This window comes from Blennius ocellaris (genome assembly GCF_963422515.1).
Source record: "Blennius ocellaris genome assembly, chromosome: 11".
NCBI classification, from domain to species: Eukaryota; Metazoa; Chordata; class Actinopteri; order Blenniiformes; family Blenniidae; genus Blennius; species Blennius ocellaris.
Genome location: NC_137660.1, coordinates 16,812,346 through 16,833,503, shown reverse-complemented (window position 1 = coordinate 16,833,503; position 21,158 = coordinate 16,812,346). Strand labels below are relative to the sequence as shown.

Here is a 21,158-nt window from a genome sequence, read left to right as displayed (position 1 = left end):
GAGCAAGTTATGAAAACAAACAAAACATCCAACCTTTGAACAACAGCAAAGGTTTGATAGACGATATGATTGTTATGGTGAAGTATTACATCAAATATGTTGTGGATAAAAAGAGTCTGGGAATCAAGAATGAAATTTGAGGACGTCGTCCCTGAATCCACCTATTCATTTGTTTTCATACTATGTAATACCCCTCAGGGTCATGGAGCCCTGGAGTACACCATGGTGCACCATGGAGAGGTTACAAGTCCATCACGTGGCAAACACAGACAGACAGAAAATTACATACTTACGTTTGCCCTCACGAGAACATTGCTTTTGTTTTTGTATGTTTTTAAATAGTAGGAGGTTGTGTTAGTACTCAAAGAAAGCCCATGTACACAACTGGCGAGCATCAAGTCCAAACAGAAAGCCTGAATTTAAACAGGAGATTCTCTCACTGTGCGCCAACAGTGCTAACCACGACTCCACTGTGCACCCTAATCTTGAGTGATTTAAATGTGTATTATCTTTTGCTATTAGATGTATCTCACTGACTTCTCTTCATTAGCCTGGCCTCAGAATTACCCCAAAGAAATTAAAGAAAGACAATTATCATCTACTTGATCATTAAACATTCATTTTTATTCTTCCACGACTCAATGGGCTTTTATCATTTATCAGTCTCCATTGCATGCACAGTTCAGACATCACCTAGCCCAATACTCCAGAGCTTTCCCGGAGACTTGGGTGAATAATTCAGTAGCTTTCAATGCCATTCGCAGCGGCAAATTGCAAATCCAGCACCCCATTCAAGTCTGCAGCTACCATGGTAATAGACAGCTGATTGGCCTATTTGGAATGATGTATTCTAATTCCATCAAAGCATAGATGACTGTATTATAACAACAGTGTATGAGAATGGATGTGCACTGCACCTAGACAGAGATTTTTAATTCAAGTCAATGTCTGCCCTGTCGGGATTATAAACAGAGTACCTTCAGTCACAATGTACTACTTTAGTGCCTTTGCCTAAAACGTTAATCACACTGAAAGACCCACAAACAGGACGTGCACGCATGCTAACTCTGTCACCTTACAGCTGCTTGAGCAGATGTGTGCAGAGCGACATGATTTGATCAGGACAACCTGTTCTAGTGCTCCACCAAATCTCTCGGAAAAACACAAATATGTCCCAGTTTTTATAGTGAGTCACAAAAACGTCCCACTTTATTCCAAAATAAAACCTCACAGACTAGCCGTTATCTCCTCGAGCTTGTAAAAGGGTTTCCCAGGCCTTCTTACACAGACACTGCTGAGGGGATGATAATTGAAGTGGATGCTCCCCTGTGGAGAAGTCGTAATGATTGGTTCTGGCCTGATGAAGGCTGGGAGGCCCCACTTTCTGCACATCTCACTCTAATAGAAGGAAAGAAAACAACAACACTCGCGTTGACCTATAGGGAGGACCGAATTGAATTACACTATCAGGGTGGTATTGTTTTGCTAAATGTGTATCTGTGTTTCTTACAGTCTTACTGTAACTGAAACCCCTGTAATTTTTGGAGTCTTGAAGCGTAAACATTCGGCCCCCTCCCCGCTTGCTTGGAATAGAATGTGAGTCCAACTAGAGGGCATTTCTATAAACACACACTCCCACACACACATATACACACACAGTGAGGAGCAGGACCATAGGGATGAGTCAGACGGCCGTGGGCAGAGACTGGCTGGGCTATCAGGGTAAATTAATGCAAAACAATGCCAGGACGCCACAATCGAGAACTATTGCTTCTTGTTGTTATCGCTATGTACAAAGAGAGACACACATAAACACACAGCAGAAATACAACTGAGATAATCCAGCTGCTTTGTTTCCCTCATTAGCACAACCAGCAAGTGAATTTCCCCTATTTTATTTTCTCTTCACCTGCAGGTTTCTTTTCTCTGGAATGTCTTAATAGGTGTTGGTTCATTTTAAGGATAGCTGGTTTTAAGGAAGCAAAAGTAAATATCAGAATTTCACTGTTTCTCTCCGATTTATTTTTAAATTTCCATGCCTTCTTATGTACCCAGGTTTGTATTTCACATACTTTTATCAGCAAGTGTAAATCCCATTTGCCTTTATTTTTGTCTCGGTTGCTGACTGAAATGGGTCATTGTGCATCAAGCCCAAGGCATTAAGAATAGTAATGTGTTGTTTCGCTCTTATTTTCTCTCTCCTTCTGTCGAGACAAGGACTTATCACCTCAGTGGGTTTGAGTAAGTGGGATTTGATAAAAATCTAAAAAGTAAAAATATGTGAGCTGTGGAAAGAGAACAAAGCAACTCAAACCTTACCTAAACTGTTCAATTAGGAGCGTGTATTGTCATCTCTCTGTCAAGGTGTCATGTGAGATCCCTGTGGAAGCAATGTGGTTTTGTCTCCCAAATCAGCAGTGGCAGTTAATCTCTGTCATCACCATCTGAATTAACATCAAGCACATACATCACACAGAGCACCAGTCAGGCTGCAAAGACAGAGAAATGAGCCGCGTTTTCCATTCATCCATCCTTCTTTCCTGCACCTGCTGTTTTCAGTAGACGTTCGTACAGCATGTGAACCTATGAATTGTGTCTTGTGGTTCCTTCTTTTTTTGGGTCCTCCAGTGTGTCATCTGTCAAACCAGAATGTCCGCAGACAAAGTTTATAAATAGCCCTTTGATATTCCTCATGTAGGCCACAGTCACTCACATACTGATGTGGGCCAGCGTACTAAATAAATAATGCTTGCTGGGGATTACCACTGCAGATGATTTCCTCCTGTATGCTTGTCGGCTGACTTTAACACAATGTGTGCGTGGTTGTGTATGCTTATGTGTGACATATAAGGACTATTGATCCAAAACTGTCAGGGTTCTCACTTCGAGAAATAATACAGAGGATGAGAGAGCCTCATTTGATTGCTCATTTTGAATGGTGGTTTTAATCAGATTTCATATCCCATAATCCTTTGATAGCTAACCTTCTCAAAATGCATGCACTATATGTCTGAGCATACTGTACATGTGTGCATATGTGCAAATTCACCAACTCTGCATTTGTGTGTCTGCTCACTTTAGTTAATCAGCTGACAGTTGAGTATTGATGTGCAGAAGCAAACAGAGCTCACCAGTGAGTGATGATGCGAATATGACAGTAAGTCACTAGGTGCGGCTGTAACTCATGAATCCAATAGCTTTAATGGACATGTAAAGACCACCGTGGTGGGTCCAGAGGACTGACTCAGCTGAATAGGCCTGCAGCATGCTGAATGAAGCTCTTCTCTGTAGCTGCACTTACTGTAAAATGTTTCCGCCAGGGTCAGAGCCCAGCAACTACAAGTCTACTACTGTCACAGCTTTGTGGGGGGGGGGGGAACAAACATTCAGGCTGATTTTTACACTTCCCCGTACACATGATGAAGTGTGATCAATATCTGCATGCATGAGCAATGTGGATGCTCGACTCAATGGTGTGTGTGTGTGTGTGTGTGTGTGTGTGTGTGTGTGTGTGTGTGTGTGTGTGTGTGTGTGTGTGTGTGTGTGTGTGTGTGTGTGTGTGTGTGTGTGTGTGTGTGTGTGTGTGTGTGTGTGTGTGTGTGTGTGTGTATTCCTCCTTTGTGTGCTAGACCAGACAGTGCAGGGGAGAGAAAGCTGGATGTGGGATTTCAAAGATAATCTCCCGACCAGATGGCAAAACATCCCATATTCCTTTTGAGGTCCCCCACGTGATGCCCTGCAAGGGGTGTGTGCGTGTGCGTGTGCGTGTGCGTGTGCGTGTGGGTGGTGGGACTAGAAAGTCTCGTTCAAGCAATTATTATTGGATCACGTGACACGAGTGCGTATGCTAATAAGAGCTGAAACGTCACATTAATCCAGTGACCTGTTTAAGCCCCCCCAACTGAAGGAAGTGAGTATGAGAGGAGAGGGAGGGGAGGCTGCCAGAGCTGGGGAAGTGAGGGGAGAAGAGAGAGCAGAGACAAAGCCCACTCCCTCTCCCTCCCATACGCTCTCACACACTCATTCACCTCGCGAGCAGCAGAGGGGATGGCGTAGCTGAGTGGAGCAGAATGGGTTGGGTTTCACCACATTGGAGAACAGACGCAGAGAGAGGAGCGTAGGACCGGTGTGTGGGACTCCTTCTCTCCTCCAGCTCTCACGTCGCTCACTTCCTTCCCTCATACGCACCCCACGCGCAAGCCCGCGTGAACCACGGCTGTCAGGCTGGACGGGACGGCGAGGACACCCACTTCACACTCTCACACACATGCTCACACTCCCACGGACACACACACTGTGGAGCGTACTATGGTGGTCCAAGGAGCAGTGACGCCCGGGAGAACCCGCCGGCTGATGCTTAAGCTGCCGGTGGGAACTCTACGGAGGAACAGTGGAGAGAGGGTAAGACACAAGCGTCCCTAAATTCCTTTCTTTTCACTTTCTCTCCTCTTCTGTGACTCTCTGGGCGACTGTGTGGCGTCGTGCTCTCGTATGTGTGTGTGTAAGTGGGATTTAAAAGAGGTTCTTGGCTAATCCAGGGAACCGTACGAGATTTGAGTTGGTAGAAGGCAAGTGATGAGCAAAGCTTTTAATCTCTACAGTGGACAATTCTTCTCTGTGTCTCTCTTCTGTCAGTCTGAGTCTGTCAATCTTTGCAGTGCTCAGTATGTCTCTGTCAGCGCTAATGTATTCCACTGTTGTCCTCACTTTCAAGGTTACAGGGAAGTCTTGAGTGCGGGAGAGCTGTCTCAGAGTGCAGCTTCTTTGACTGTCACTATGTCGGGCCAATTAAATTGAATTCTGACACAAATTATCCAACTTTAAATCAGATAAAGCCACACAAAGCTTCAAGTCCAGCTTTATTCAAAGTGCAGGTATGCAGTTGTCTTGCCCTCCATGCACCATGCTTTCGTGTTTGTGTTTGTGTAGCTGGTGGGCGTTTGCTGAAAAATAATTGTTTCCAGCTTAGATGAGGAATGTCTGTTGCAAGTTTAACTCTCATGTCAACTGTAAAGACAGGCTCTGACCTGCCAAATGATTCACCCCGACTGTGTTCCAGCAAACGGACTTGTGTTTGCTACAAGGAACCCGCTTGTGTATTAAAAAAGTTTGCTGCTGTGACTGCATTTATGTGCATGTGTTTCCCCTCCTGTGCTCATTCTGTGAAGCATGTTGGAGCCCTTTCATGTTGTTAATACACCGGTTTTAACTGAGTCAGACTTAAGTAGAGTGTGCGTTCAGGTGATGAGCGAGTCAGGCTCACAGCTGCAAACCCCAAAATCATGAAGCACTTACTGGATCACACCAAAGCGAATTTCATCTCAAGGTTTAAAATCTGAGTCCTCCCTCCTGTTATAACATGACTTTGGTTTCATTGACAGAAGTCTCTTCGTGGTTGTGACATCTAAATGTCAGTAGCTCTTTTGAGGATTGCTGGTCTCTTTATAGTACCTCACTTTGATTAAATGTGTACACAGATGATACAATCGTCCACACAACCATACAGTAGCATACTGTACACATGCCATCATAAATTATATAGTGACATTGTATACAGGATAAAAAGAGCTTTCATTTTAATAAGTTAAGACAGACACTCCCCTAATTCAACACATGGCTTGTAAAGAAATACAACAGACACAACCTGAGGTTTTTCTTTGCTGAAGGTAACTTCTATAGCTGAGTTGTATTAAATTGGGAGATCACAGAGGAAGAATGTCTGATGATCTAAGTCTCATTTCAGTCAGATTTTTTCAGGTGTCACTATTCAAGGATTTCAGGCTTAGTATTGTTAATCCAAACAAAGCTGGAGAAAAGATTAACTGTGACCTGACTGAGTCCCTCTGGCTGTTATAATTGCCTTTAATTGGAGGAAACTGAATATTCACTGTCCTTTTGAGAGTCGTAATTGCTAGTGGCTGATTGGCTGGAGCCATGAGCATAGACACACATACAGGCTCAAATCAAAGTAATTAATGCAGAAAATCTGATGCAGACACACACACACACACACACACACACACACACACACACACACACACACACACACACACACACACACACACACACACACAAATGAGAGTTCTCTCTATCTCTCTCTCTCTCTCTCTCTCTCTTTCTCTCCCCCTCTCTCTCGCCTGATTACATTCTCTTTCCTATGCCAGTCATTTTTCTTGCAACCAGCTGTGTGCAGTCAAACTGAAGGGGGGATTACTTGTTTGTGATTTACATAAACTCACTCCCATCATTCTACTGCTGTGGAGGAATAATGACGAGAAAGATGTGCATCAGTTTACTGTGTGAGGTAGCGAATTCATCATATTTTCAGGATAGGGATCTATCAAACCACACTGGCTGAGAATTGTGCAATAAATCGACCAAAGTGTTGGAAAGCAATAAACAGATTTGAAATTGTTGGACTGATTGAGTCTTTTTGGTCTTTTCTGCTGCTCTGTGAACAAAACCCAATGCCTTTAAGCTACACCTTTTCTCTCCATGTCCTGACTGAACCCCTGAAATACTTTCTCTTCTATACCAAGCTACAATTTGGTCCTGCTCTGACTTGTCATGTTAGATAACTCATTGCATTCAAACCCAATCACTGCCTTATGCAACTCTGAGAGCTGTCTGAGAGGAACAGCTAAAAAATAGCTGGAAATGCATTTCTACAAGCTTATATCCCGTTTAAAGTACTTCATACACTTGGAAGTCCAGGTTTTTCATGTCCTTCAGCATTTTGTAATAAGCCTGCAGAGGTTAGTGGTTGCATATCAATACAAGCTTTTTCAGACCCATTAGCATCCAGTTAATATGTCTGAAAGATATTCTAAAACTAGACTCTTCTGATTGCTTTTCACCTTGCTTATAGTAGAGAGAAAGCCCATCTTCTCATCTGTGCCCTGTCACTTATCTAACGCAGACAAATTGTCTATTTCTGATGGATGTGGGTTTCCATCACAGTTAATTGAGACATATCTAGGGGAAGATAGCTTTTCTTGTTCACGAGAGAAAGAAAGAAAAAAAACCCCAGCTATGACACATGCCTCAGTAACAATGAAACAATAGACACAGAGATTTAACTTTTCCTTAATGAACCATGTATTTTTTGGACGTTATCTTTCACTTCTCTTCATTGTTTCTTAAAAACAGATCGCTACGTTGTGAGGCGTTATCATCAGAAAACTTAAAAAAAAAAAAGATATGTTGAACATGAGCAGATAGGTGTGCATATAGCTAGTCCTTGTAAGACACACAGTGTTTACAGTGTAAATAATAATGTTAAAATGCAGAGTAGCTGTTGACAGTTTTGAGCAGCTTCTTTAAGGGGGTGTTTACGCTTTAGATTAGACCTTTGAGCAGACTGAATTAGGATTATCTCCCGCCTTTGTTATTCCACTATCATGTAAAGCTGCTCAGGTCTTTTCTGTGAAATTTAGAACAAAAAAACAAACAAACAAAGAGAACAGAGGGTGTGAGAAAGACTGGCATATGTGTTTATGTGTGCATTTAAGTGTTTTTGTGTATGTGCTGTGGTGTTTTTGGGGAGGATTTTAAGGGGATGATCTGCTCTCCAAGGAAACATGTTGTTGTCAGGGGCGCCACATGGGTGCGAGGGCATGAACGTGGGAGGGGTGGATCACTGTCAGAAAGAGAGAAGTTCACACAGGCTTGCACATATACTCAGGTTCAAAACACATTCACGAGCAGGATAGGAATACAAACAGACAAAAGCACAACTGTAATTTACGATTGTAGGCCTGGAAGCTTGGGAGCAGACAGGCAGGTGATGAGGCTGGAATACTAATCAATCCCTGTTACCTTCAGAACGTTTCATCTGCACCAATCACGGAGAAGGTCAGCACCGGACTCCGGCGCTCTGTGGGTCAGGTTGATGCTCCGCTTGTTTCTCATCAGACTGATCTAATTGTCTGCACATTAGAGTCAGAAATCATTGAAGCAGTTGTGAAATTGTTGTTGAAACTAAACTAAAGAAAAAAAGTTTCCCCTTTAACCTGCTTATCATTCCCCTGTTTGCAAATATGTGTTTAGTGCTTTGAGTTTTTGCCCCTTCAGTGCTCCTTTGCCTTGCTACAATATTGATTCCCTAGGATGTTAACAGGCCCCCAGGATTGTAGGTGAGAAAGCTGTGGTCAGCCAGTTCAATTAATGAGATAAAAAGAGTAGAGGATGGGGGGAGGAGGGGGGGGGTAACTGGAGCTAAAGGGTTCCTGAAGGCCCCTTTTTCCACCACACCCTGTTCGGCATGAAAGGGGACCCCCTATTCTCCCCAAGGCAGCTCAGAAAGAAGAATGTTATTGAGCAACAGCAAGTGGGGGGGGGGGGGGGGGGGGGGCGCACACACGAGATTTTCACCCTCCTCTCCACCCTGCCGCTTTCATCACCCTGTGCTATGATTTTTTTCTCCTCCTTCCCCCCATCCAAAATCAACCCAAAGACCTATAGACACAGCTGCGTGCAAGTTCAAAGTAAACTGTACAGAGCATGATCAAACAATGAAGAGATGATCGCCTATTGACTGTGAGTGAGGGCCGAAGGCAGCGAGCTACTGCTAATGTGTTTTCTCTAAGGAGACAGACTGCTAGCGGGGTAGCCATGGTGAGAGTGGACTGTGTCCTCTGCCAAAACATCCAGGCAGTGGATGGTCTGTTCTCATCCTCTGCCACCTTCATGCAGAGCTCGGAGTGATTTAGTTATTATATCTGCCCCTCTTTTCGCTGAAATGACTGCATGATATCGTGTCGAGAAAGACAGACAGAGCGGACAAAAAAAAAAAAGAAAGAAGACGAGTGAGTGTGGGTTGATGGGAAGGCGTTTGTTAAATTCCAACTCCCTCAAAACAGGATGTGGAGACCCCCGAAATGGTCTTTTAATATCCCAGCACAATCTGGGCTCTTTGTTAGACAGAGATAACACGTCTCAGTGAGAACGGAGGCACTGTCTCTGACTCATTCATATGAAGGCGGGTTATTCATAGTCCTTGTGTGTGTTTGTATGTTGCTGTGTTTGTGTGGATTCTGCAGTAACAGAAAAAAAACGAGTTTGGGGGGTACTTTTTTTTTTTTTTTAATAAAAAGTGTTAACAACTTTCTTGAAGATGTTGGAAGCAGTGCGGGCTTGTGTGTGTGTGTGTGTGTGTGTGTGTGTGTGTGTGTGTGTGTGTGTGTGTGTGTGTGTGTGTGTGTGTGTGTGTGTGTGTGTGTGTGTGTGTGTGTGTGTGTGTGTGAGAGAGAGTGTGTGTTGGAGTGGGTGGGTGGCTGGTATCACAAGTGACAAAGAGAGACAGAGTGGGAAAGGGTTAGAATGAGAGAGATGCAGTCTCTTGTTCTCCCATGGGTGTACTGCAGTAACATAGTAATCCTCATTAATATTTATCTGCCAGGCAAAGTGGAAGAGAGTATGATTAGAGATAGCGATAGAGAGAGAGCAAGAAAGAGAAAGGGGGGATAGAGAAAGAGAGAGCGAGAGGGAGTTCATGTGCATGTTTTTTGGAGTGAACACCCTTTTGTGCATGTGTGTACTATATTAGAGCATGTAACACACAAACTAGGTCAACTTCTACACTTAAGAGACGAACAAGCCTCGATACTTCAAAGGTTTTATGTCATCATGGGTGCACGCGGGTGCTGTGTTTATATTTGAATTATTCCAAACACCCATAGGAGTGTAGGAACTCCAGCTTATGGCACACATTCCTACTCACATGGAGACATATAGAAGCTCCCACCTTTGATGCCTCTCCCGAGTCACATTACACTCTGTTATTGATTTTCCTGCCCACACCTCTAATACAATCACATTAAACTAGAATGATCAGAATTGAATTTCAGCCCCGGTCTATACACATATGTCACTTACAATCTGTGTTTTGTGTGCGCGCGTGTGTGTGTGTGTGTGTGTGTGCGTGCGTGCGTGCGTGCGTGCGTGCGTGCGTGCGTGCGTGCGTGCGTGCGTGTGTGTGTGTGTGTGTGTCTTTGGAACGTAAATCTGAAATTTTGAGGCTCCTGTGTGATTAATGTCTTACTAAGAGTACAGTTGAGGAAAAATGCTATGAGTAGTGATTAGCAATCTCACACGACAGCGAGAACATTATTGGTATTATGACAGTCTTGACTGTGTGGAGTTGTATCTGACCTTAAGCGATCACCTTAAATTGCTCTTTGGTGTTAATATCATACTGTATAGTTGTCTGTGTCTCTTTGTTTGTCCAGTGATAAAATAGTGACTGATCTGGTGTGCTTTTGACCCTGAATTGGACAAAGGTGTATAGGAGATAGATGGATAAGATTAGGTTAGGTTGTAGTTATAGTTCAGGACATAAATCAGTGTGTGTTTTGTTAGTGTGTTCATTGCTTGAGGTGTCTGTGTGTGGTTATATACCTTGAAATCCAGATGCCAGAATCACCATCATGTAACAGCTACAGTGAAATACAGGACGTGTATCACTTATACCTGTGTCAGTTGCACTCTTCGCTCTTGTACACAACTGTTTTAGGCAATTTGTGCACCAGAGTGGCTCAGCTGAGAAGGTTCTTGTGAATTTATAGTTTAGATGACCCATTTCCCTACACTGCTCTCCCTCTATCCCTCACTCTCTTTCTTTCTGGTCTGCCTGCACTCCAGTGTAACACGCCTGAGTGCAGATCAGAGAGCAAGACGCAGACGCAGAGATAGCGAGAGATGAAAGTGGAAGAGTGCGATTGAGATAGATAGGTGAAAGTAGCAGGCTGAAAGTAAATCCAGCATGTCGGAGGCAGAGTTGAGAAAGTGAGACAGCTCACTTCTGATTTTCTTCTATCTTCTTTGTGTGGACCGTGGCATGCCGTCATAACGGCACATTTAAGATTTATTTGCCGGTTGGTGAATTAGGTGACATGCATATTCTCTCATTGTATTGCTGTCAATAGCATCTGTTTCAAATGTTTTCTCCTCTTCGACATCTCTATGGCAACAGCTGTCCAGCTGATTCGCTGCTCATGTCTGTTTACATCACATGGCCTGTGTGACCTTTCCCAGGATTCAGCAGGACATTGCAAATACATAAAATCATGGGAACGGCACATGGTCATACCTAACCTCCTGCCTCCTTACTACAAAAAATATTTACACCCCTCATAAATTACAGTAGCTGAGAGGTGAGGTGTGCGTCTCCAGCCGACCACTGATTCATTTTGGAAAATTCACACTGGCCGAATACCACACATTCCTCATGTGTTTCTCAAGGTTCCAGCACAAGCACACTGTGTGAGGCCCTGAGATAGAGGGATGGGAAACTTGCAAAACAACGGACCTTGGTTTATTCATTTCGGATGCTTCGAAGTTTATTTTTAGCATTGTGGGATTTGATCATTTGTGTGTATTACTGAGTAAAAGCAAAGAGATATAAGATTCAGATTTCACTTTAGCTATATTGTAAGAAAATGAAAAAACAAAACCCTGATATATGCACTAACAATTGCACACCCAAAAGACTGGAGGTGCTTTCATATCTGAGTGCTTCAACATATCTGTACTCAAGTCCTGTGCTTAATCCATTCTGGTGTACAGCAGGGAACCTCACTGGTCTGAAAAGGAGGTCTCAGTGGCTCCACTGACACTCGGGTGCCGTGCCACGGTGCTGTGAAAGCATCCACCAAAAATGCATACAGACTGCAGCACATACTGCATAACTTTGAGCTGAAATAGCTCCCATCCTCTGATGACTTAAGCATTCATAATGAAGAAGCACCATGGACGATTCCAACAACCACACCCCAAACTGAAGACAACACAAAATTGAATGCGTCATTGATATTTCGTCTGATAACGTCAAGTGATGCATGTGCTGTGTTTAGCTTCTAAGTAAAAGGGCCCCATGGCCCTGCGGAACAGTGCTGTATAAAAAAAAACAAAAAAAAAAAACATCATTGCACCAAAATGAATTATGTCTTTAATAGAGTGAGAAGCGATGGTGCAGAACACCAGCCATAGGGGTGTAAACAAGTGTGAAAATCCCTCTCAGTGGGTTGAGTTTAACACCCTCCACAGGACCAACACCTCATTACTACTCAACAATTAAGGTGTTTGACCACTGAAGAGTGCAACCAATTACGAGAAGATTGCTGTTGAATATCACTCGTAAGCATGTTCTTAGAGTTGTAAATCACTCAGAGCTTTGAACTCTGGGGTGGCTGTGGTTCAGTTGGAAATGCAGGTTGTCATTGATTTGGATCGTTGTTTGTTCGATACCCCATCTCCCCCGTGTCCATATGTCAATGTATCTTGAGCAAGACACTGAACTCCAAATTGCTCACAGTGGATGGTATGCTATGGCAGCCATCTGATGAAACAGTGAAACAGCATGGTATAAGTGTAATTTATTTATGGTTTGTTCCGTTTAATAAAGGATAACACAGTGATGATAACATTTAGATTGGTTATGCACCTTGTGTTAGGTATGTGACATACCTTCTGTATCAGTTTAGATTCTTGGATGAAAATTTTATACTCATTCTACCCATCTACACCCAAACTACCTCCATTTATGGACATGGACAGTCATTTGTTTATGCTCCTTCTAACTGACAGCCCCCCTTGCTGTCGTCATAATTACTTCAACCATCAGGGAGGCATTTCACTGCCATACTCTGTAATGATTCACCACTGCTGTATTGGAGACTCAATAATTTGTTAGCACACAATCTCTCACATAACCAGATGCACACATACACTCAGTAGTGCAGGGGTGACCTCTCGCATTGATAAACCTCACCATGAATCAAAGTTTGCTACGAAAGCCTATTTAATCCACCCGCAGTCAGATCAGGTTTGAGAGAAAGACAGAGAATTACTGTACACTTCCAAGTTATTGAATTCTTTATTGATCAAGTTTCCCTGAGGAAAGACTAAGGAAACAGTAGGGGAAAAAAATAAAGCACTTGGCTCTGTAAAACCAAAAGACAATTTGCTTTCTTTTTTTTTTAATGCGAGGGGTAACATTTAAATATCCTCTGTGACTGAGCGGGTCGTCTGCTGGTGGTTGAAAAGGTGCATATGTATTCAATTTCAGTGTTATTTCCACATTTGTACTAAATGTAACACCAGAAAACCATGATCGCTCAAGCTGTATTGTTTCAGCTGTGCTGCTGAGCCAGAGTTTCTAACAACAGACTGGCAGGGATATAAGCTCAGACAGACCGAGTTTCTGTATGAGGTTTGTATTGCCTCCATGTGGCCATTGTTGCACATGCGTGTTGTAAGCAAATTTAAGACAAGATTGATTGTGGATCTCTATTTCAAACAAACAGCCAAGTTTGACTTAATCATATTTATATTTATGTTTTATTATTTACTTTTATTACTGTGCAAGGGTGAGGAAAGAATTTTCAGGGAATGGCAGACAGGTTTAATATTCATTACTTTTTTTTAATATATTTTCTTTTTTTTTTTCTTATGAGTAAGAGTCGGGTCAGGCCAGGATACTGTCGCCTGGGAAAATTGGTCAGGAGAAAAATGTCTCCTTTTCTAACGACATTTTGGCAAGAACCTTACTGCTGTCACACAGTCACACTGCTCGCGTGTGCAGAGATCAGATGTCTGCGACATTTCAGTTCAATTATTGTTAATTAGCAAATCCGTAGAAACCCACCTGTATTCTAACTAATGTAATGGTATGCATGTATGTTTTTATACATTATCAAACATGCAATGTTCACCTTACGGGACACAATATCCACCTTGATCAGGTGAGTAGCCTGTAAACACACACCTCTCAGCTTGAGAGAGAGAGAGAGAGAGAGAGAGAGAGAGAGAGAGAGAGAGAGAGAGAGAGAGCTCTCCACATGAGCTGCAGTGTGAGAGTGTATACCACTTTAAAAACAACTACCATTCAGGGAGACTGAGGGACTGGCTGCGTTTCTTCAGTGGGAATGTTTGTGTTTGTGGCGCTCAGTCTAACGGATAGAGAGTGCATTGCTGTGGTGAGAAGAAAGAGGAGAAGAGGAGGGGGGCAGGAGGCGGGAAACAGTCAGCAGAGACCACAAGCTGTGTGGGACTGGGACAGAAGGACTAGCTGGGTTTGACCTTGACAAGACATCAGGCTGGTGATTCCCAGGGAGACAGACAGAGGACCCAGGAGAGACAGAGGCACAAGAACAGGCACTCACAGTGTCAACCTGTATCTTCGTGGCTTGCCTCAAGAGATGACCCATTTATTATCTAGTGGAGCTGAGTGGTATCAAGAGGACAATAAAGGATAATCAGACCATCTCATTCCTTAAGTCTCAGTGGATGTTACCTGTAATAGCTCACCTGTAAAAATCTACATTTCTTCATTTGATACCTGTGGATTTTCGGCCGATATAAAGTCTTACTGCTGGTCTTACCTCTGGAGGTGTCGTTTGACATATTTCCAGCAGTTAGTGCAATGATGGAAGCTGTATTGTTGGGTCTGGATGAGGCGGTCTGTACTCGACAGGGTCTGCTGTGGACTCTCACCTCCACGGCCATCCGACGGCTTCGCGTGCAGGCCAGAAACCTTCCCGGGCCTCTGCATCTAATACACACACCAAGGTGTGTGTCAAGGCCACTTTACCAGGTAGGCTGCATTCAGGCGTTTTAGCAGGTTTTATTACCAATTTGTGCCAAAATGAGTGTTCTCCAATTAGGACATAATTATGCAGTGACTGCATTTGCAACTACCTATTGTCTGTTTACATGCAGCACCATCTGGCATGGGGAAGTGTTAAACATGAGGCAAAAGGAAAGTCATAGAAGGAGCAGATGATGCTCTGTAAGCCAGGTAGCTATGTCCTTCGGGCAACATAGCAGCAGGAGGGTCAAACTTGACTGGTTTGTGTCATTAAGCATGAAGGACAGAACTCGTGGGTTAGAAGATATGGCAGCATTCCAAACAAACTCCTTTAATGTGTAAAATACTTTTTGTCATCTATTGCTGCAACTCTGTTATTGTGAGTTTTCACTGTTGTTGTGAATGATATACAGACAACAGGAAGTCAAGTTGCTAGGGTCTAATATAATGTTGGAAACTCAGCTCTTCGGAGATACTGTTTCGATGGAAAAGACAGAGGTACTGAAAGGTGGTCATCCATCCAAAACACACGCAGACAGTTTTACATGTTGTTCTGTCACTAGTGTTTTTTTTCTATTTATTCTGACCTGATAACTTTTGACACATTAAATGTTTCACTTTGCTTCAACCTATTACAAACATGTTCCTTCTTTGTATCATTTCAGATTTGCTATTAAAGTGTCAGTCTTTGGTGCACGGTGTCTGTCTCGCTGTGATTCAGCAAAACGGTTGATCAGTATTCACTTCACCATGTTTGAATTGGTACTTGGGGCTTTCATGGAGCTATTAGTATTCCCCAGGCATATCTCCTACCCTGTATGCAGCTGGCACTACCCAGACAAACCAAAGGCCTTATACAGAAAAACTCAGGCCTGTTGCAGAATAACAAACAACACAAACTCTCCTGCATAACATAAATTCAACATACAGTATGAGATGGCTACATGTACATTATTGAGAAACACACATTCCTTGTGCATTTTCCTGTCTTTTTTATCTGATTCCTTTATTCTCAGGAGATGAATAAACTGGATTGTTATTGTAACTTTTGTCTTCATTTGGGGATTTATGTAACTCCTAAGTTGCAGCATCCTGATGGAGGGTAACACAATCAGAGGAAGCTGAAATTATTTACCAGGCCTCTTAAAGTGAAATCCATCCTTAACACACCCTCCTGGTATGACGGAGGCCTCGCGAAAACAAAACAAAGGCGGGCTACTTTTAATGCTTTCCCGCACCTCTCCTCTCTTGGACAAGCATTTCGTGGAACTACAAACAATACCCCCAACCAGATGGAGTGGTACAGTCCAAGGTGGAGCAGTTAATAGTGGAGGGAGCTGCAAAGGCAGAGAAGGAGGGGTCGGTGTGTCTGCATGCTGCAGGATGGGGATATCCCTGGCTCCCTGGTATGCTACTCTGCCTGGCTTCCTCTACTACTGTTAATGAGATACCCAGGCTCACACAACTGGTGTAGACACAGAGGAGAGAAGGAAAAAGAAGGGGCTTTTCACTTCTGCGTCGAAATCTAAAGTATTTGTAGATTTTCAAACTGAACCTTACACGTTTGTGGGCCCTGCACAACCTCAGCTAGGTAAACAACAAACAAACAATTGATAAGTGTGAACGTCAAAACTCTCACCAGAAAAAGAATCTCATATACAACTGAGCCTGCTCAATAATGACACAAAACATGGACAATTCACTGCACTGACATGTGTGACACGCCGCGCTGCATGCGGCACACTGTGATTGAGTTGTGGTGCTACTTTAACCAGCAGACCTCAACATTTGTGTGAAATGTTTGCTTGCACAAATGTGCTCTCTCGCGTTCTCTCATGAGGGATCACAGGCGTGTGTTCACACTTTCATACATCAGACTGAGCAATATTGACTCAACAGCCTCCAGTCACACATTTCCCTCTGGTGGCATGACCCCTTAAACAGGGTTAGTACCAACAGGCGATTGAGGGCAGAGCTTTGCTGCATTGTGTTAAGTGGCTCTAATAATTATTTTGTCATTTCTCATGCTCCTTTCCATTTGAATTGATGTCAGCAGTGGGCATTATATGTTTGTTTTGTTTTTACATTATTTCATGTTGTCCAACCAGTCAAGTTTCATACCTCCCAAACACTTTCCACAGGCAGGATTTCCTGCACAGGTAAGAAGCAAGGGTAGGAATTAGAACAAGCCCAGGTGGCTGGACTTCCTTTGAATTCACCTGCAGTCATCATTGTGAACGCAGTTCACAAGGTTTTATTGCAGGCAATCGTTTTTGTTTTGAGGAGTTTGACGTGAGTTGCAGGACAAATCTCATCCTTAGCGAGAATGTTCAGCATCCCTGTAGATCTTTCAAGACATGACAAGATAAACATCGTAGATAAACTGAGTTATTTCCTTTTACAGCACTTGCTAATAGCAGCTGAAGCAGGAGGAACGTTCTCCTCAATGGCAAAATAAACTTCAATCCCAGCCGTTTCCTAGCAACACCACATCAGGGAAAAGTTTTATACATATTTTAAATCCCACATTATGTCACATCTGTGATACATATTTGCTATCCATCGCTACAGTGTTTGCTTGTATGGTTTACAGCATCATATTTGGAATGAGAATGCAGTTATGTTTAATCCCACTGAACTCATCTGGTCCTGTTTCCTGTGAGAAAAGTGCTGTCATGGATCATATTTCCTTCATATTTTCTTCCCCAAGAGTCCCAGTTCACAGTGATGAAAGCCAGAGACATGGCAAACCCTTGACATAACTGAGACACACAATTTTGTTGCTGTTCATGACTTTTTTGTTTTGTTTTGTTTGTTTGAATCTGTTCAGCTCCTTCTTTTGTTTGTGGCTTTATTAACTTATGGGCATTTAGTCAAACCATGGTGTTTGAAGCAAGTGGATTTCTTGAAAGAGTCGACCACTGTGACTGCCAGCAGCTCGGCAGAATCAGGTCACGATTGTTCTCAGCTCAGTTTATTAAGTCTCACTGTCTCTCATGTTCAATTTATCCACCGTTTGTTCTCATGCGCCATTGAAACATAGGTCAATAAATAACTTCGGGACAGCCAGGAAAGCATCCAGAATGGGAAATCTTCATGTTCGTACTAATTCCCAACTCTCTCCTATTTTCCACGTTTTCCAGCCAAACAATTATTGGACAGAGGACGAAGTTGAACTTGTGACTTCCTACTGAAGAATGTTGATCACTATTTCTGTCTGGCAGCAATGTTTGTTCTCAAAGTCAGGAACTGCATGTGAGAAAAATTCTTTTCCCAGAACCGACAGAGCAAGGTCTGGAGATGTGAGGGCTACGGGGCCAGCACAGTTCCTGTCCCAGATTTTTTCCAGTGCTTTGTTTGTTTCTTTTTGTAATTTTCTAATTTGTCGGCAGTTAGCTACAGGCATGTTTGTGTTTGATATCCCTGCAAAGGCGTACGGATGCACGAACACACATATAAACAAGCGGCCCTGGCTTGTGTTGGTGGTTGAAGTCGTTTAGTGTGTCTCCCTGGGGACAAGTTCTTATTTGCATAGTTTGTCTGGAAAATATTTCCACGGCTCCCTTCCCAGGTTTATCAAACACTCTGTATGTGGGTGCATATGTGTGAGAAATAGAAAAAGGGTGACGTGGCAATGGCATAAATCATAAATCATGATCAATGTTTAATCTGCCACCAAAATGTTGTTGATATAGATGTGTTTGATGAGGAATCTGGTGATTTTCAGCCTTGTTACGTGATAAATATTTTAAAGCCGCCACCCCCTCTCCACTGATATGTCAGTGTGTGATGTTATCATTCCAGAGCTGTGTGCACTTTAAGCTTCTTTGCCACGCCAGAATCTAATTTCTTTGCTAATGCGAGAATATGTCACACTACTTGATAGGATGGCTGCTAACTTGATTAATTACAGAGGTTTGCATGCCTGCAGTCTCACTTCCTCACGACATGCAACTATCTCAGAGGACTAATCTGATTCTCTGGTTTAGGGCATGCTATTCAATGAAAACTGGATGGTGTTTAGTCTCTGTTCAAGGGAAATCATCTGTTTCTTGCATGCCGCAAAAAAATTGGGATGATCTAAACATTTACTGACAGTTCTTGGTTTTATAGTCAAAGGCTGCCAACTACGAACTGTTTCCCAGATATCAGTTGCCATGCTGGAGACTATTCAGATGTTGTACATGGTAAACCATGTACTATCTGGCCTGTGTTTTATTAGGCCAAGGGTGAATGGCCTACTTGATAAATCTGGCTGGCATCCCTTTAAATCCTGTAAGTGTGCCTGAATTGTGGCCAGAGCTCCAACTGTGTGGCCAGAACAGACATGATCTAAGGTTTTTTTTGAGGTGGTCCTTTTCTGTTGAGAGAAGTGATAGGTTTAACTGTGGCATTAGTGTTGGGGATGTAAGAGCTTATGATGTTTTAAGTTCAGAGGTTAGAGCCTCTGTATAGAATGGTAATCCCACAGGATTACCACCAGAATCTGGTAAATATCTGAGGAAATCCCTCAGGGGGCTTTCAGATCCTCTATTTGTATGGATATTGTATCCTTTAAAAGTCTGTCCACATGTGTTTACCGAACAGAGGTTTAAAGTTTTGTGTTGAATTCTGGCACAGAGTGTTGGAATATTATTATTTCAATGAACCAAATATATTCACGAAAAATTCTTCTGGAAATAAGAAGCACACATTCCCACTATATTTTATGAAGACAGTGTCAGCTCCTATTCTATTCAGCATGGGCTATTTTTAAACTGTGTGTGCCAGAGCACATTTCAGCTTCCCAATAAGTCATGATCAAAGCAAATAAGTGAAGGGTACAATTATTGAATCAAAACATTCATTCTTAGAGCTGAATGTATTGGAAGTGTTGTTGACGCAAACTAAAATGACAAAACCAATGCAAAACCAGAATTGTGAGACAAAACGTGAGTGAGCAATGACATAGCACACTTTGAAAACTCCAGCTGTAGAGTACCCGGAGTTATATCAGCTATCATCATTCTGTGATTATTTAATACAAAAAAAGCTACAAACCTCTGCCTATTTCATGTATTTTTTAATTTTTATTTCAAGGTTTTCAGGGATCATAAGCTTGAAAACAAATACCACCACTTAACCTAAAATAAATAACCCAGTTCCTCTGTGTAACTGTGGCCACCATGTGATTGATCTGGTATTTTTATTTGTTGAGTACAAGCCATCAAACTTCTACCTTCAGATTCTGGCTCTCCTTGAGGCAAAAAGGCCAAATGGAAGACATTCAATACGTTTACCCTGACGGGATTCCCTTTGGACAAGAGGAATGGCACCCACACTCACATATACACAGGGACCGCACACACCTGCCAAAGGGCTCTCCCTGCAGATGAGCAGGGTCATTTTTCATTACCCTGGCTCAGAGGAATCAAGTGTGTAGTAATGGAGCACAGTCACATAGAACCAAAGCTGTAGATGGATAAATCCTGCCTATAGAGCAGAGTTTGTGGGGGAGCAGACATGCTGCAAGACACAGTTTGTGCAGAGACTGACGGCTCTTTGTTTTCACTCACTTTTTACAATTGGAATACCTCAAACGAGGTCTTGAAGAACCATAACCAAACACCGTCAGCCTGTACTGCATCGTTTATTTATTTATTTATTTTTTAATCTCAGTTTGTCTTCCTGCCTCATCTCCTGTTTATTCTCAAGATGTCTTCTTGATCCTTATTCACCCTCATGTCTTTGTGTTTATCCTCTGTGTACTTACATCAAATAAGCCTGTACAGCTTGACGTATATATGGAAGGGTAGTTATTCATTGTATATCGTCAAGAAGCTTAGAAAGACGGAGGATCTTCTTGCATTTGCCTTCTTGAGACCACTATGGATTTTCTGTGCAAGGGAACCCTTCTGTCCTTTTTACTTTAAGTTCACACCCTTGGGTTGTACATCTTTTACTGGCTGTTTGTGTCCAGTGTGACAACGCCTCCTCTTTTACGTGCCCTACATTTCTAGACAGGCACGTCTCCTAGAAAGTTGTCATGACAACATTTGTTTGTATCTCACTCGGGCACACGCACAAGGCAAGGAGGCTGGTCAAACATTTATGTGGATGTGAGTACCTGACACTACAGGATGTTTCCATGTCATTCAGCTGAAGAAGTAAGAACTTTGAAAATGTCTGTGTTTTTATGTGGAAGGGAGCTCACAGAGGGCCTGTAAAGCCAATATTAGGGATTGATGTTGCTGCTTAGCTGTCTCTCTAATTAGCCTTGAGGGGTCGAGGCCAGGACACACACACACACACACACACACACACACACACACACACACACACACACACACACACACACACACACACACACACACACACACAGACCAAATCAGGAAAGAGCAGGGATTTTTTTCTTTTTTTTATCCCAAACTTGCATCTCCCCTGCTGTTCTGTTCTCAGGATACATCTTTAATAGGCAAGTAGAATACATTAGGACACACACACACACACACACACACACACACACACACACACACACACACACACACACACACACACACACACACACACACACACACACACACACACACAC

General features: G+C 42.8%; 1 protein-coding gene across 1 annotated transcript in view; it reads left to right on the top strand.

The window, feature by feature from the left end:
* Positions 1-4,227: 4,227 nt before the first annotated feature.
* frmd4a (FERM domain containing 4A) overlaps positions 4,228-21,158 on the top strand; it is a 57,925-nt gene continuing 40,994 nt past the window's right edge. The window contains exon 1 of the mRNA XM_080504953.1: positions 4,228-4,401. Coding sequence (XP_080361079.1) covers positions 4,309-4,401 — 93 coding nt within the window. The 5' untranslated portion in view covers positions 4,228-4,308. The remainder of the gene's footprint in view (positions 4,402-21,158) is intronic.